This window comes from Nipponia nippon, unplaced genomic scaffold (genome assembly GCF_047370975.1).
Source record: "Nipponia nippon isolate SJK-2023a ecotype South Korea unplaced genomic scaffold, ASM4737097v1 scaffold_35, whole genome shotgun sequence".
In the NCBI taxonomy this organism is placed as follows: Eukaryota; Metazoa; Chordata; class Aves; order Pelecaniformes; family Threskiornithidae; genus Nipponia; species Nipponia nippon.
Genome location: NW_028262353.1, coordinates 2,264,171 through 2,279,277, shown reverse-complemented (window position 1 = coordinate 2,279,277; position 15,107 = coordinate 2,264,171). Strand labels below are relative to the sequence as shown.

Genomic DNA, 15,107 nt, shown 5'->3' with positions numbered 1-15,107 from the left:
TGACCAGTTGAAACGGGATCAGCTGTAGCAGGAGCACCCATGGGGACAAGCTGTAGCAGGATGGGCTGTAACGGGATCGGCTGTAATGGGATCGGCTGTGCTGCAACTGGCTGTAACAGGATCAGGCTCGCAAAGAGCATGAGTGCTGGGAGTGGCTGTACTGGGATTGGCTGTACTGGGATCAGCTGTACCAGGATCGGCTGTACCGGGATCGGCTGTAATGGGATCGGCTGTGCTGCAACTGGCTGTAACAGGATCGGGCTCGCAAAGAGCATGAGTGCTGGGAGTGGCTGTACTGGGATTGGCTGTACTGGTATCAGCTGTACCAGGATCGGCTGTACCGGGATCGGCTGTACTGGGGTCAGCTATAGGGATCGGCTGTCCCATGGGGAGACCCTGCTGCGTAGGGAACACCACATGGAGCGACACGGCCCCACAGTGTGAGCCCCCCATAGGGTGATACCCCCCTGTAGGGTGCCCCCCCTCATAGGGTGACACTCTGTAGGGTGACAGTGCCCCACAGCATCACCCCCATAGGGTGACACCCACTATAGGGTGACACAGTCCCCGTAGGGGGACACCCTACAGGGTGACAGCCCCCCCCATAGGGTGACACCCCCCCCATAGCGTGATCCCCTTCCCACAGGGTGACACTCTAGGTGACAGTTCCCCACAGCGTCGCCCCCATAGGGTGACACCCACTATAGGGTGACATGCTCCCATAGGGTGATCTACCCCCTATAGGGTGACACCCACTATAGGGTGACATGCTCCCATAGGGTGATCTACCCCCCATAGGGGGATCCCTTTCCCATAGGGGGACACCCTATAGGGCGACACCCCCCATAGGGTGATGCCTTCCCTGTATGGGGACACCCTATAGGGTGACACCCCCCATAGGGCGATCCCCCTCCCCCCGCCCCGAGTGACGCTGCCACCCTTGGGACCTCCGCGTCGCCAGGGGGCTCCCTCCTCTCCCCTCCACCCCCACGGCGCATGCGCGGCTCCCGCCCTCCGGCGTCACTTCCGGCGGCGCCGCTCTCAGCGTCCAGTTCCGCTTCCGTCCGCCTCGTTGCCGGCAGCCGCCACCGAGTCCGGGTAAAGCGCGCGCGCCCTCGGGACGTTTCCGCTTCCGGTACGGCGGCCGGGCCGGGCCGCGGGGGTGGCGGCGGCGGCGGCGGGAGCGGCGGCGGCGGGCCTCAGCCTCGGCCTGCCCCGCCCGGCGGCTCCGGGGCGGCGAACCGGCCCCCCACCGGCCGCGGCGTGTGCGGGGCGGCGGTACCGCCTCAGGGGTGAAGACCGGGAGGCCTCGGCCGGTCCCGCCAGCCGCTCCCCCTGCCCGGCGAGACCCCCGGGGCTGCCGCCAGCCCGCCCCGGGCGCTGACCGGCGGGGCCCTGCCTTTCCCTGACGTTTTTCTCGTTATTTTCGTTTTTAGAAGGAAAACCGGAGCCTCCCGCTGCTCTCCGAGCCGGCCCGGCTCCTCGGGACAGAGCCCGCTCCGCCGCTTCTCCTCTGCCGTCTCCGGAGGGGGCTGACGGGGGCTCTTCTTCCCTAGATGCGGCCGCGGCGGCGCCCATGAGGATGGAGGCCCGGGACGCGGCGCGGGCCAACCACGGCTCCGTCTTCAAGGCCTTTCCCCTGCCCGCCCGAGCCGGCCCCCGGGATCCGCTCTCCCAGCCCGACGGCAAGGTGCGGAGGCCGCCTGATCCGCCCTCCCCAGGTCGCTGCGGCGGGCGAGCTTCCCCCCGCTCGCCGTCGCGGGGGACGGACGTGGGTTTCGGGGCTTCTCCTGCTGCCTTTTCCCCTTCCCGTGGCTCCCCGCGGGGCGGAGGCGCCCGTGGGCAGGGTCTCTCCCCGCAGCACCCCCAGAGCCTTGAGTTAAAACCCGCCGGGGCGTTTTGACGGCCCCATCTCGCTCACGCCCGATGCTTCCGCGTTGCGAGGGCCCCGCTTGCGCCGTTAGATCCCGGCGTAAAACCGAAACCACGCGTGGAATCTGCCTGCGGATGGTAAACCCCCGCCTGGGCCTGCTCGGCTCACGGCCTCGGCAAGCGCCCGCGCGTATCCTGACGCCGCGGTCGCGTCCCGAGGAGTCGGCAGCGGAGCTGCGGGGCTGCTGTTTTGCCCTGTGACGAGATGAAAACGGCGTTTGGTTATTTTTTTTCATTAAAACTGCCCTCGCGCCGGCAGAGCGGGTTTTAGGAGGGGACGGGAGAGCGAGTGACGCTTCGGCTGCGTTGTCACACCACCGCTGGCGTGTTGTTACACCACCCTGCGTCCGTAATTACTAATTGATAACGATGTGATTGGGGAGGAGCTGTAACTTTTCACCCCCCCCCCCCCCCCCCCCGTGCTTTTATCACACCGGGGGTTTAAGATCGAGCTCGGCTTTCTTCTAATAAAAAGCTGCGATCTTTCCGCACAGTTTTTACCCAACAAGATCAGCGGTTTCGCTTGCCCCGCTGGAAACGCATCCTGCGCTCTCAATTACAGCCCAGGTAAGACGTCGTTTTCTGCCCTGGAGCGTCAGTTTGTTGGCTGTTCCCTTCCCCCAGCAGCGGGGGGGAGGAAGATTTGGCTCTTTACTGACCGCTGCCGTGTTTCTTCCCTGCAGAAATCCCCTGCCCCGAGAGCTACCGGGCAGCGGGGGAGCCCCGAGCCTTTGGCTCCAGCGCCAACGGGCAGTGGCGGGGCTTGGTTCCCCCTCTGGGCTCCGCGCCGCAGAAGCCGAGGGTGAGCCGAGGCTCTTACCTCGAAGCTCGCAAAAACCCCAGGTGCGTACGGCTCCCCTCCGCGTTTAACCTTCCCCGCAGAGCCCTGCGGGAGCTTCGCGCGGGGATTTTACCCGTAGAAACCATCGATACAGAGCGAATTCAGGGTGGAAACAGCGGCGTGGGTCGAGGTTGGCCGGGTCCGTAGGTGCCTTTCGGTGTTTATAAACCTCCCTGTGGCGAAGATGCTTCGTAAAGGGCGCGAGCGCTGGGTTTGAGAGGGTACAGCGTGGCGTAACCTGCCTCTCGCGGGAGGTAGTGGGGTAACGGGTCGGTTTTGAGCGTATGGGGAGCGCTGGGAGGAGAGCGGGAGGGTCGTTACGCCGCTGGGAAATTGGGGGAGGAATAGCAATCGTCGTTTTGCGATGAAAACGTGCTGGGTAGCGCACGCGGTGCTGGGCGCAGGAGCTGGTTTTGCAGCTGGTATAAACTCGTGCTGCTTCAGTGCTTTCCGGACCAGGTCAAGTCTTTATGGCTCCTGAAAATCCCCGCGGTGGCCAACGTTTGTCTGCAAATAGGGAAAACTTAATTTCCAGGGGAGAAATGCCAAATCGCCCCGCGTATTTTCTTCCTGGGCTCTTGGGTGAGCCCGAGTGGGGAGAAGCGAGGCGAGGGAGGGCACCTGCTGGTATCGATAAATAAAAACGCGGCGAGCGGTGTCTCCAGGCGAGGTTCAGCCATTTTGTGGTGCCTGGATGGAAGCGGGAGCGGGTGGATCTGGCGGGAAGGTCTGGCCGGGTGTTCCCGGGCTGTGGCTCCTCGGCCTCGCAGTGCCACCTGGTGGCATCTGTTTGGCCGCACAGGCCTCGGGAATGGTTTCGGATCAAGCTGATGGAGAGCGCCAGCCTTCGGCGTTGAGATGTCTCCTAAAACGCACGTAAAATACCAATTTCTGATCGTGGTTGGGTAGCCTGGCTGTTGGCTGGGTTTTGGGGATGAGGGAGAATGAGGTTAGGGATTAAAACAAGCAGAAAGTCAAATAAAAGCGTTTCTTTCTCTCCTCGCAGTGGGACGTCCAACAGTTTTGTAGGAAAATCAAACCACCATTGCCATGCATCAGCTTTTCCGATCAAACCCGCTCAGAGTCCTTCCTGGAGCGGTCCCTGTCGCCGCAGCCTGCTTAGCCCCAAGAAAACTCCCCGGCGGTTCATCAGCACGGCGGAAGAGGTAAAGAAAAGGTTGGGAGATGGTGGAGTGGGTGGGTATTTCTGAGGAGATCTCTTTTGGGCACCGTGAAGTGCTTGAGGCGGCTCTAACCCACTGTTTTGTGCTGGATTCGCTCCTTCTGCCGGGCAGAAGCTGGCTTCGGCTCTGCTCGCGTTCAGACTTCAGCCGCGGTTGGGCTGATCAAGGCTGATGGTTGAACTTTTCGAGACCCCGGGATGTGCTTTCACCAATAAAATTCCACTTCCACGTGTTTCTGATCGCTGTTCACAGTGTCTTTGTTGAAATCCTATTGACTAGACATATCTGGTTGTTTCCCGGCAGACTGTTCGAGAGGAAGAGCGAGAGATCTACAGGCAGTTGCTTCAGATGGTCACAGGAAAACAATTTTCCACGTCCAAACCCTCTTCGCTATTCCCCTTCCACCTGTGAGTATGTAAAACGCTCTTCCCCAGCCGACAGCGCCACGTGTATTCGCTGGGAACTTACTTTCTGTTCTTCCTAGGTCCAGGTGTTCAAATTCCAGCAAAACTGTAGTGAAAGAAACCCCCAGCAAGAACTCAAAGCTGTTTGAAGCTCACAGCGTTGCACCAGCCAGTTCGGCAACCAGCATCCTCGCAGCGCAGGAGCAGCCGTCCCACAAACCGTCGCTCTACTCCACCCCCAGCTATCCCTCCAATATCTTTGAGTCCGGTAACTCCACAGCCCAGCATCAGCAAGAAAATCTACCAGCATCTAACACGCAGTCTGAAGGTAAAAAAAAAACAAACCAAAACCCAACCAAACAAAAAACAAACCCAAAACAACCCCCCAAAACCTGGCAATTGACTTAAATGTATGTGACAAACCCACTTTTTCCCTCCCGCTCTGTATTTGGGCTCCTGCAGCCGTTGTGGAATGGGGTAGTAATCGTGAGGTTAACAACGTTCCATAAACTTTATTCTCTTTAGGATCAGACTCTGTCATTTTGCTGAAAGTAAAGGATTCCAGAACCCCAGCACCGAGGTAAGAGGCTGTAAAACGGTATCTGGAGGGAGGGGTGGATTACATGAGCTTCTTTTAATTCCACGGAGAGGTGAGAATGCAGAGTAGAAGGTGACCGGTGGCTTTCTGAATGTCTCGCGAAGAGAGCGAGGTTTGCTGTAGATACAGGAACTTGAGTGTGATGCATCAAACCTCTTTCTCGAGACCTGGCTGCAAATCGCTGGCAGATCTGTCCGTAGCCCTTACTATCGCTGTAGTAGTAAGGATGTCCTCAGATAATACTTACAAATCGCTTTTCAGGCAATTACTTACTCTCGAAGTGAAGGAGACCGCTTACACCTCTCCTTTCTCCCCCTTTCTAGCCTCCCGTTCTTCCAGGCAGAACTGTGGATCAAAGAACTGTAAGTACATGGCTTTTTTGCTCTTTTTTTTTTTTTCCTGTCGTGAGTGTTCACGTGTAGAAATAAACACTGATTTGTTCGCATAAACTGCGCTTTTCAGAACCAGCGTCTACGATTCACGAGCTCGGGAGAGGTGGCGGCAAATCGAAGAGCAGAAAGCGCTGGCCTTGCAGCTGCAAAGCCAGGTAACGGAGAGCGGTTACGGAAAGAGCGGTCTTTGCAAGTCCAAATGTTAAACCACAGAATAGAAGGCAAACTGGAAATGAAAAAATGATAAAAATCGACTCCTTTGGGGGCTGGTGTCTTCGTTGCTTCCCCTTCCCATGGCAGGGCTCTGGGTAGCGTCGTGGCCAGGGTAAACGCTCCCCCTCCGTGCCCCCTTCCGCATCTCCTGGAACAATTGGCCCCATGTAGCTCCCTCGCAGCTCCGCAGAGGTGGCTCCCTCGGACGCCAGCTAATCCGAAGGTCTCTTCTTCAGCGGTTGCAGGAACAGGAACACTCCGTGCAGGATCTGGTGGATTTAAATCTTCGAGTCCCCCTTGAGAAGGAGATCCCTGTCACGGTGGTCCCCGAAGAGAAGGAGGATGCTAAATCAGCAGACGGCGAAGAGGAGTTCCCCGAAATCACCGAGGTAAGTCTGCTTGGATCTGGTGTATGCAAGCAGACGCTTATGTGCATAAAAGATCTAAATATTAAGGTGATTTCCTGAAATCTAGGCATAGAGACAGATAGCTGTTCCCTTTTGCCATGGACGTTTTGTAGCGAGTTTCTCCTTCAAGGAGCAAAGACTAAACCTGGGTTTGAATCCAGCCTTTGTGACGGGAGTAGCAGGAACTCTCCCTTCCAACGCCGTCTCTGTCCTTCCCGTAGGAAATGGAAAAGGAAATAAAGAACGTATTCCGAGGTGGGAACCAGGACGAGGTCCTCAGTGAAGCTTTTCGGTTAACGATCACTCGGAAAGACATTCAGACCCTCAATAATCTCAACTGGCTCAACGATGAGGTGAGGAGTCTGCCTTGGGCCGTTAAGACGTTTTTCTTCATCACTTTGAAGTAGGTTGAAGGAAACAGAGGTATCTGCCTTCTCCGTGCTGACAGAAGTCGGAGTGAATAGTAGGTGCGGGCTGCGCTTCACGCTCTGGAGCAGTTACTCTGTGGAGAAAGCCCTGTGTAGACCAGGCACTTGAAGAAATCATAATATTGGGAGGAGGGGGAGTGACTGTGGACACGATCAGGGGGAAAAAAAAGTGAATCTTAACTATAGAAGACTGCATTCCTAAATCTTTCTGGATTTTTGAAGGTTTTAAGGCTGTTGAGCTATCGTAAACCCCCCCAGGGACAGGTCTTCAGAGCAACAGGTGGAGGCAAAACCAATTTCTCACCTAACTTTGCACAGGGGCAGAGCACCTTATGCGGAAGTGTCAACGCTCTAACGTGTCCTGAATGCTTTGTCTTTCCCAGATAATCAATTTCTACATGAATTTGCTGATGGAGCGGAGCAAAGAGAAGGGTTTGCCGGCGGTTCATGCATTCAATACTTTCTTTTTTACCAAATTAAAAACGGCGGGGTACCAAGCCGTGAAACGGTGGACTAAAAAAGTGGATGTCTTCTCTGTGGATCTCCTCTTGGTGCCTATTCATCTGGGAGTGCATTGGTGCCTAGCAGTGAGTGCTTTAGTTACTCACCGTAGAGCGTAGCTGGAGCAGGTCCTCCTATAAACTCGCCTGTGACCGAGGCTAAAATTTCACAGCTCTTGAGCGATGCGGTTTGTGCGTGGGGCGGGGAGTTTGTGCCTGTGGCTAAAATCAAAGTCTAGAGCGAGTAAAAAGATAGCTGTGACTTTTTGGTGGGTTTTTAGCCTTTAAAGAAAAAAAGAGAGAGCTGTGAAGGTCACGTTAGGCTAGCTTATTCTCCGGAGAAAGATCTCGTTTCCACGTTCCCACAAACTCGCCTTTAGAGACGTTGCCACGGGGTCGTTTCAGAGAGATTTAGATGACAGATAGCGCACAGCTTTCCCTGCCTCCCGCCCCTGGTTTGTTCCCTCCCTTCTCTCGGCTGCTGGCACCCGTGCGGTAACGGATCGCGCGTGGCTTTTCAGCCTGTGTCAGCCTCCTTCGGTCAAACCTCCTCAGAGGGTTTTTAAGCTGCCTGGAAAGGCGACGCTCATGCGGGTGAGCGGTGGTGTGGAAATGGGGCGTCGGGCCCCCAAAAAACTCCCCCGGGGGGACTTGGGTACATACTGAGCGATCCAAGACGCATCAGGTGGAGCAAAACCTTTGTAAACCTGTCTGTCTGCAGCTCTAACAATGAGGATAACAGAGCACTCTTGTGTTTTACCGAGGAGAGCCTGATTTCGAGATTCAAGTGCTTAAATAACACAGCAGCAAGGGGGGATTTTGGGGGAGGGCTGTACCAAGGATGTTAAAAGTCCTCGGAAATCCTTCTCTGCTGTGAAATGGTCTAAACACGCTTCTTCCTAGCGGCAGAGCGTGTGTCCTGGCAAAGAGATGAGCTCCTTGTGTTGTGCGTTATTAACGAATCTCTCTTTGTGTAGGTTGTAGACTTCAGGAAAAAAACCATCACCTATTATGACTCCATGGGTGGAATAAACAGCGAAGCCTGCAGGATACTGTTGTGAGTAACATTTATTTGAGTTGTGCCCGTTTAAAAATCGGACAGCTTCTGATCTCGCTCTGGAAGCGACAACCCTTCCGCGGGGACGGTCCCTTTCTGGGTCCTGAAAGGAAGACTCAGAGGAACGTCCTGGTTTTCACGCTTCGTGTTTCACTGCGCGTCGTTGACGCGGTCCGCAGTTACAAAGCTGGTCTGCGAGAGAGTCCTGTGCCGATTCCCTGTCTTCACCTCTTCCCGGAAGATCGGTCAGCGAGGCTGGTGGTGCCGTTGTGGGTGTAGTCAGGTTTCAGACCCGTTCCGTTAAGGACATCAGGCTTTACCAGTCTTGGAGAGTTTTGGGCATCATCTTTAGGAGGAAAACAGCTCCTCGGACCCGGAGGGGTAGGGGTCCTTCCCTTGTCCTGCAGCCGCTTGAAGAACCGGCCTCTCCTGGCCCCTTCCTCCAGGTGGGAGCTTTTCCCGCCTGTGGCAAAGATCAGCTCAGTAGCTTGGCCCTGGGTTTCAAGAAGGAGATTCTGGAGAGCGCGATGGTACGCGCAGGGCGCGGGAGCGTCTCTTGCATCAGGCCGCGGATGAAGGTTCGCATGGGTCTCTTCTGTGCTGAGTTCCAGCGGGGCGTTACGCGCCGGGCCGTGCCTCCGAACCAGAGCTGGCTGAAAGTTGTTCTTCCTGGGTTCAAACTGCAGAGCAACTCTTCCTTTTCCCACCCTGAGCGATGCTCCAGGAGGGAGCGGAGCTGGCTGCCTACTCTCCGAGCTCTTGTAGAAGAGAGATGCTTCCATGTCAAATCCAGAACTGTTTTCCCATATTTGGAAGCCGCTCCTGAATGGAGCGCGATTAAAAATGAGCTCAATTCTGGGCAGGGGTGAAAACCCCCCTCTTTTCGAAGGTCCCCAGTCACGTAGGGCCGTCAGGCTTGATACAAATCAGGTTGCAAAGTGATTTGCGAAACGCAGTTGCCAGCTCCTCTGTCGCTCCGCCGCTGACCCGGGGTCGGCCGTCGGTTCTGTTTCTCATCTCGGCTTCGCTCCGACGCTGACTTGGGAATCTGATCCCGAGTCTTCTGGCGTGAGGTTGAGTGTGTCAGCGGAGGCGTCACTCATTCAGTCAAGGCATGTGAAGAACGATAAAGACGGACAGCAGACAAATGCCATTTCCAGTCCGTTTAGTACCTTAGTTTTCCAGTTCAGGTGCTTTGCGTTCTGCGTGCAATGGGTTCATTTAAACAACTGTAAAAAGAGCTGTTGCCCTTTTCCACGCTGTTCTGTGATGTTGGCCTAAAGGGAGGAAAGGGAAAGGAAAAGTATAAAATCTTTGGAAATGGCTCAGGGCAGCGTCTCTTCGTTTCGCTGCGTGGCTTGTGCCTCTCTGCGTTCGGGAACGGTGCAAGCAGAGCTGGCCTGCCTCGGGGCAGGGATGGTCTGGGTGAAATCGGTTCCTTTCAGCCTGAATTTCTTTGATTCCGAGGAAAAAGGCGCGGACGTCTGGTGAAATGAAACACCTGGGAGGTGAGAGGGGGACTCGGGAGTCCTGCCCGTGCTTCCTTTAGGGGTCTGGGATGAGGAAGCAGGTCCCCAAACTGGTAGTAGAGAGTACCAGAGGATACAAGGTGTTTCGGCCGCGCAGGGTGAGTGGTAGAGAGCCGGGATTTCAGGTCGCTGTTGCCCTGGACGTAATTGTTTTCCCTCTGTTTCCTTTTAGGAGGCTTTTATTGGTTGAATGCAGTGGGAGGATCACACCGGGAAGAAGGGACGGAGGTCCTATTCATGGTTAGTGACCCTTTCATGCTTTCAATCTTTAGAGCTTCCTAAAGGTGGTGAGTGTCGTGCCGTTAGCCAGGCTTTACGGAGGAGGGAAACTGAGGCGCAGGGAAGGTAACTGATTAAACACGAGGGCCGCTGGCTGGGCTAGGAGTGAGGAGGGACCACAGACATTCATGGTTCGGTGGCGGCCGTGCTTTGTTTCAGCACCTGGGCTCTCGCACAGCTCGGGTGTGAGGCCTGGAGAGGGTTTGAAGAAAGCTGCCTCTGTTTTTTATGGGGTTTCTCCTTGGGAACATGGTGCTCAGTACCTCAGCTCGGCTGGACGGGTCTGTGTTTTGGAGCAGACATAACCCAACCTGTTAAAATTAGTTAAAAACTTGATTCTAGTGTACCAAGGCTGGAGGAAAGCTTAGGGGGTAGAGTGCACGACGCGACTCGTGCCTGTGAAATCTTCTTATCTCCTGCTAGCAGCAGCGCTTGAAACGCTCACCTTTACACGCCCTTTCCTTCAAGGCTTTCAGATATTTAGCAGTATGCTGCGGAGCTGATTTCAACAATTCCCTGAGGCACCTGGTCAGGTTTTTGTGTGTGTGCGTAAGCTCCGTAGAAGGCAAAAATCCGTTTTCAGATTTAGGAAAAGGAGATTAAAAGCCTGCTGTATGTGACGGGGCATCTCGGGCATGTTGAGTTTTGATTCGGCGTGTAATTCCGCGTCAAGCTTTTTCTCCTTCAGGTCCTGACAAAGTTCATCAATTAAGTTCTGCCTCCCGAAGTTGTCTCGCGATTTGAAGGCATTTCAGGTGGTTCAGGCTGTTACCCAGGCAGGACGGGTGCTGTGTTTCTTATTCGACGGGTCTGACGTTCGCTGATCTCCGGGTGCAGGCTAGATTGCCAGAGGCTGCTTGTAGGAAACCACACAGGTGATGGTCACAGTTCACGTGAACTGTGCGTAGCGAGTTATTCCCTAGCTCTTCTAGAAGACAACTCAAAAATTTCTTGGCTGCCATGCACGTGTCAGCGTTGCAGCTGCGGCTTGTGGTAGCTGGAGATAAAACTGGATGTGCAGAAGCCACCTGATGGCTTTATCTGCTGAAGCTCCGGCACCATTTAAACTTCACCGGTTTCTTCCCCGTCTGCCAGACGAGTCTCGCGCTCGGATCCTCTCTCCGCCCCCGCTCCGTATGTGCAGACCCGGTCCGTGCGGAGACGTTGCCTGGCGGCTGGTCCCGATTCCTCGTGTGATGCATCCTTTTATTTATCTGCACAGCTTCGCTCCCCGTCTCCAACGTGCAGAACAGAGTGGGCCGTGTGCTGCTGCTCTTTTTTTAGCTGAGGATTCAAGTGGGTTCTGTAGTAGGCAGTAATTGCCAGGATTTTTTTTTTTAATTGCAATTGAAATGAGGCCGTTTAATTAACGTTTTTGCCGTGTTTATATTGTGGTGCAGATAGTCTGCTCCTTTCCTCCAGCCACTGTGCTGGAGGCTCAGCTCACCCTTATTTTGAACGCGTTGCAAGGAGTTTCTTCTCCCTCCATTAGGTTTTTGTTTGGAGGTGAGATACGGAGACTTCTCGTGCTCGGCAAAAGGGTTTTTCTGAGATTTACCCCCTGCTGATCTTGTCTTGTCCAAACCGCAGCCGAGTCAAAGCAGCCAAGCAGGGAGCTTCCCAAAAGCAATTACAGCAGTCGCTGGCAGCCAGCAGACCCTGTGCCGGGGAACCAGGCTGGGAGCGTGCGTCCAGCTAATGAAGGCTGATAGAAAGCGCCTGTCTGGACCTGATTTTTGTCTCGGGGGACTGCCAGGAGGGAGACTCCCCTCCTTGACGCTCTTACATCCAGCCAAACCTATTTCTGGCTATTTTCTAGAGGCACTGGGGCTGTATCTGCGTTCAGAGGTTGCTGGGTGGTTCCGCTGCCGCTTCGAGCGCTTGGTTCAGCGGCCCCTGGGTGTTTCAGGGACTCTTCAGCCCAGGAGAGTTTTCTTTGCGCAGTTCTTTAAAGTTACGATAGAGAAAAGTTCCCTGAGTGGCACCGGGGCAGCAAGTTCGACCCCACATCTTTTGGGCTCATCTGCAGGTGGCATCGCCCCCTTCTCCCATCGCGTCTCAGCGTTTACTAACAGCAAGATGTGATTTAGCCAAGTCTTTGCGGATCAGATTTCCGAAAGATGGCACATCTCCCCGCGTTGGCGGCCAAACCCGCCTCCCTCTCCGTGCCAGCTGCTCTCTTGACCCCTCCATTCGAGCCAGCAGCATCTAATCCCTTGCTTTTCCTTTCCAAACTTTCTGATCACAGCCGCGACGGTGAGAAGGTTCCTCGGGCTTTGAGAAGATGCCAAACGGGAAGGAGATGCTTTCTGTAGATCTTCCTGGTCCTTTTGATAACCAAGATGAGCAGGGCGTGTCTGCAAAGCTGAATGTCACTTAATGACGCCAGCAGCCAACAGAGAGCAGCTTCTTTAGGGCCATTGAGAGTGTCTCGGGCCCAGCGGCTCCTCTCCTCGGGCTCCATCTTGTCCACCTTTATGTCTGTGTCCTTCCTGAGCTCCCCTTTCCGCCTTTCCCAGTGAAGGGAATGGTTTAAGGTGTTCACATCCGCAAAGGAAAACGCGTGGCAGTTGCTTGGGCGTGCTTATGCGTGGTCTTGGTAGAGTTTCTAAAGTTTTTCAAGGAGACAGGAAAAAAAAAAACCCACTTTTCTGTTCTTCCAGTGCTATAATTTAGGCCAAACTGGTGGAAGCCTCTTTGGGCAGAGGAGATGGGCCAGTACCTGTGAGCTTTCCTTGTTCTCCGGTTCTAGGAACTGGAACGGGACTGGCTGTGCAGCTCTTCTCCCTCCGCTGAAGGTATTTGACGTTGCACACCGGCCGCGGCTGCCTCCTTCTCCCTCTTGTGCTCCCCGCTTGACTCAATCCCTGTAAGAGCATCTCGGAGAGGACGGTGGTCTGGCTTTTCCCAGGGCTACCTCCCCTCCAGCCCCAACCCTTGGGCCTTATTTGAGAAAATCAGGGTCATCTTTCCTAGTTGGCCTCTCCCTGAAAGCAGTTGCCATCTGCGGTAAGAAGAAATCAGATCAAGAGTGGAAGGGAAACCTGGGAGAAGAGCTCCAGCAGAACCTCTGCCAGCGAGCTGAACCCACCATCAGCCTGGCGAGGAGCTTTGTGGTGGTTTTTTGATGCTTTACACACAGGGCGATTGTTCCAAAGCTGCTGGGATGCTGTTAAGGTTGTGACAAATTTGCTCCCCTCTACCTTTATGCAAAGTAAGAGCCTCAAAAGACAAGAGGCACGGGTTCACAGCACGCCGTCAGTTCAGCTCTCCAGTCTCCCCTCGACTGTGACGCTCCGCTCGCAGGAGCCTGTTGGGGCAGCCCCGTGGCTGCTGAGCTTTTCTCTGCCGTGAGTCACTCTCCGATGAATTAGATGTGTTCTCGCTGGTTTATTTGTGGTTTTGACTCTCTGCTTGGCAGGTACTTTTTTTGGATGAGTTTTTAAGTTCTGCTTGGTCCTTCTTTGGACTGCCTCAAAGCCCGGGTCTATAGAGCCCTTTTGAAAATGGCCAATACTGAGACGAAAATATTGGACTTCCATTTTGCATTAATTCTACAAACACGGCAGAGGACATCTTAGGTAAACTGACATATGGTGTACTGGCTGGTTTCCCCCGCTCCTCTAAGTAAGCTTTCTTTGTTCTTTTATTCCTACAGGCAATACTTAAAACAGGAAAGTCTGGACAAGAAAAGGAAAGAGTTCGACACTAACGGCTGGTCGTTGCTGAGTAAGAAGAGTCAGGTAGGTTTGTGCAGGGAGTGGTTTGGAGAAGGGGTCTCTCTCGCTCCTTGCTTTTGGTCTTGGCCCTGATGCGCCTTTCCTGGCTGGTTTTCCCAATGGATGCATTCTCGTGGTGACTCCAGGGGTGAACAAATCCAGTGGCAGGCTGCTTTGCTGCAGATTTGCCACCTAGACCTACGTGGAAGTAGGGAGGTTTTCCTGAGCCAGGGGTGCCCCAGTGCCCCCTTGATTCCTGCCGCCCACCCTCCCGTCCTCATCTCCCCTTACTCGGCGCTGGCATTCACCCATCCGTGCAGACCTGGACCTGAGAGAGGTCCTTCACTTGGAGCTCTTCATCCTTAGAAGCTGGAAAAGTGAGGATTGGCTCCTCTGGAAAGGACGTTTGGTTTTGTCTCCTTTCGTTACAGGAGATCCCGCAGCAGATGAACGGCAGCGACTGCGGGATGTTTGCCTGCAAATACGCCGACTGCATTACCAAAGACAAGCCCATCAACTTCACGCAGGTAAACCCCACCCTGCCGTGCCCCTCGGTTGTGCGTATTCTGATTTTTTCCAAACGCCCTTCGCCTCCTTCTCTGTGGGTTCCAAGTGCCCCCAGCCCGCCTGGGGATCGTACTGCTGCTCCTTGGATAGAGCTGACGCAAGGCGCTGCAGCAGTTCTTTACGCCGTGCGATAATTGGTCCTCTAAAGCCATCTTCTGTGGTGCTCAAATCCATGGAGCACCTCGCCCGTGCAGCTGGGGAAAGCTCACAAACCCATAATGGGACCCGGTTATAATGGTAATGGAAGTGGGGCGTTGCAGCCCGAATCCCAGGGAATTTCAGCGTTACTTAACATTGTCAGCCTCCATGGAATATCCCACGCATGAATATTTTACTTCTAATTATTAGAGAGTATCACCAGAGCTGTGTTATTACCTAGATCTCATCCGCTATCCTGTTTTCAATCATCAGAAAGTAAATTTTCCTCTAAGGAAGGCACCGCTTTTTAGCCGCACCCAGGAGAGCGGCCGCTCGATAAATGGTCCAGCAGCGAAAGACACGCTGACATACGTTTTCTTTCTCTTCTCTCTCTTTCTCCCCTCACCCAAAGCAACACATGCCCTATTTCCGAAAGCGAATGGCCTGGGAAATCCTTCACCGCAAGCTGTTATGATGACGTTGTGCCGAAAGCCGCTTCCTTGCGAGATTGTATCAGAAGTGCCCAGATTTGCCCTGCTCAGCAGCCTGAGCCGCGGCAGGCGCGGACCTGCCCGGGGCTTCAGTCAAAGACAGCGCAAACGAACTCTGCATCATCCTTTTGATAAAACACCCTTCACGGACCAAGGCGCAATAGAAATGTTCAGAAGCACACTTGCCTTTTATTTTTTCCTTCTTTTTTCTTTTTTTGTATTGCAAAACCTATTTTTACAAGCAATTTCAGGTGCTGAGACTTGAGGGGGCAGCTTCCGACGTCCAAGGAACTTGTATTTCTCTGCTTTTTGCAGCTCTTGCTGCCGGTTTTGCCGAGCTGCTGGCGCGACTTTGGGGGGGAAAAGCTGGACTTCAGAGGAGGGGAAGGCACTTAATGGCTCTGGCTGCTTTGCGCACTGGGAGAGCT

The 15,107-nt window shown here is 54.5% G+C and overlaps 1 protein-coding gene across 5 annotated transcripts; it reads left to right on the top strand.

Annotated features, from left to right (window-relative positions):
• Window positions 1–1,032: 1,032 nt before the first annotated feature.
• On the top strand, window positions 1,033–14,907 carry SENP1 (SUMO specific peptidase 1). Of its 5 annotated transcripts, none has more exons than XR_015707782.1 (17): window positions 1,033–1,098; window positions 1,437–1,690; window positions 2,427–2,499; window positions 2,616–2,775; window positions 3,780–3,939; window positions 4,261–4,364; window positions 4,442–4,689; window positions 4,887–4,941; window positions 5,283–5,321; window positions 5,422–5,506; window positions 5,801–5,953; window positions 6,193–6,324; window positions 6,783–6,986; window positions 7,877–7,956; window positions 9,658–9,725; window positions 13,423–13,507; window positions 13,915–13,978. XR_015707782.1 is itself a non-coding variant. In XM_087771571.1 (17 exons), the coding sequence occupies exons 2-17, from the start codon at window positions 1,577–1,579 to the stop codon at window positions 14,661–14,663; spliced, it is 1,851 nt and encodes a 616-aa protein (XP_087627697.1). In that variant the 5' UTR covers window positions 1,033–1,098; window positions 1,437–1,576; the 3' UTR covers window positions 14,664–14,907. The 5 variants fall into 5 exon arrangements, 3 of the variants coding, with proteins under 3 accessions (XP_087627697.1, XP_087627699.1, XP_087627698.1); XR_015707783.1 differs by lacking the exon at window positions 13,915–13,978 and adding an exon at window positions 12,428–12,562 and having other exon boundaries at window positions 13,423–13,461; XM_087771571.1 differs by lacking the exon at window positions 9,658–9,725 and adding an exon at window positions 14,601–14,907 and having other exon boundaries at window positions 13,915–14,010.
• The last annotated feature ends 200 nt before the right edge of the window (window positions 14,908–15,107 follow it).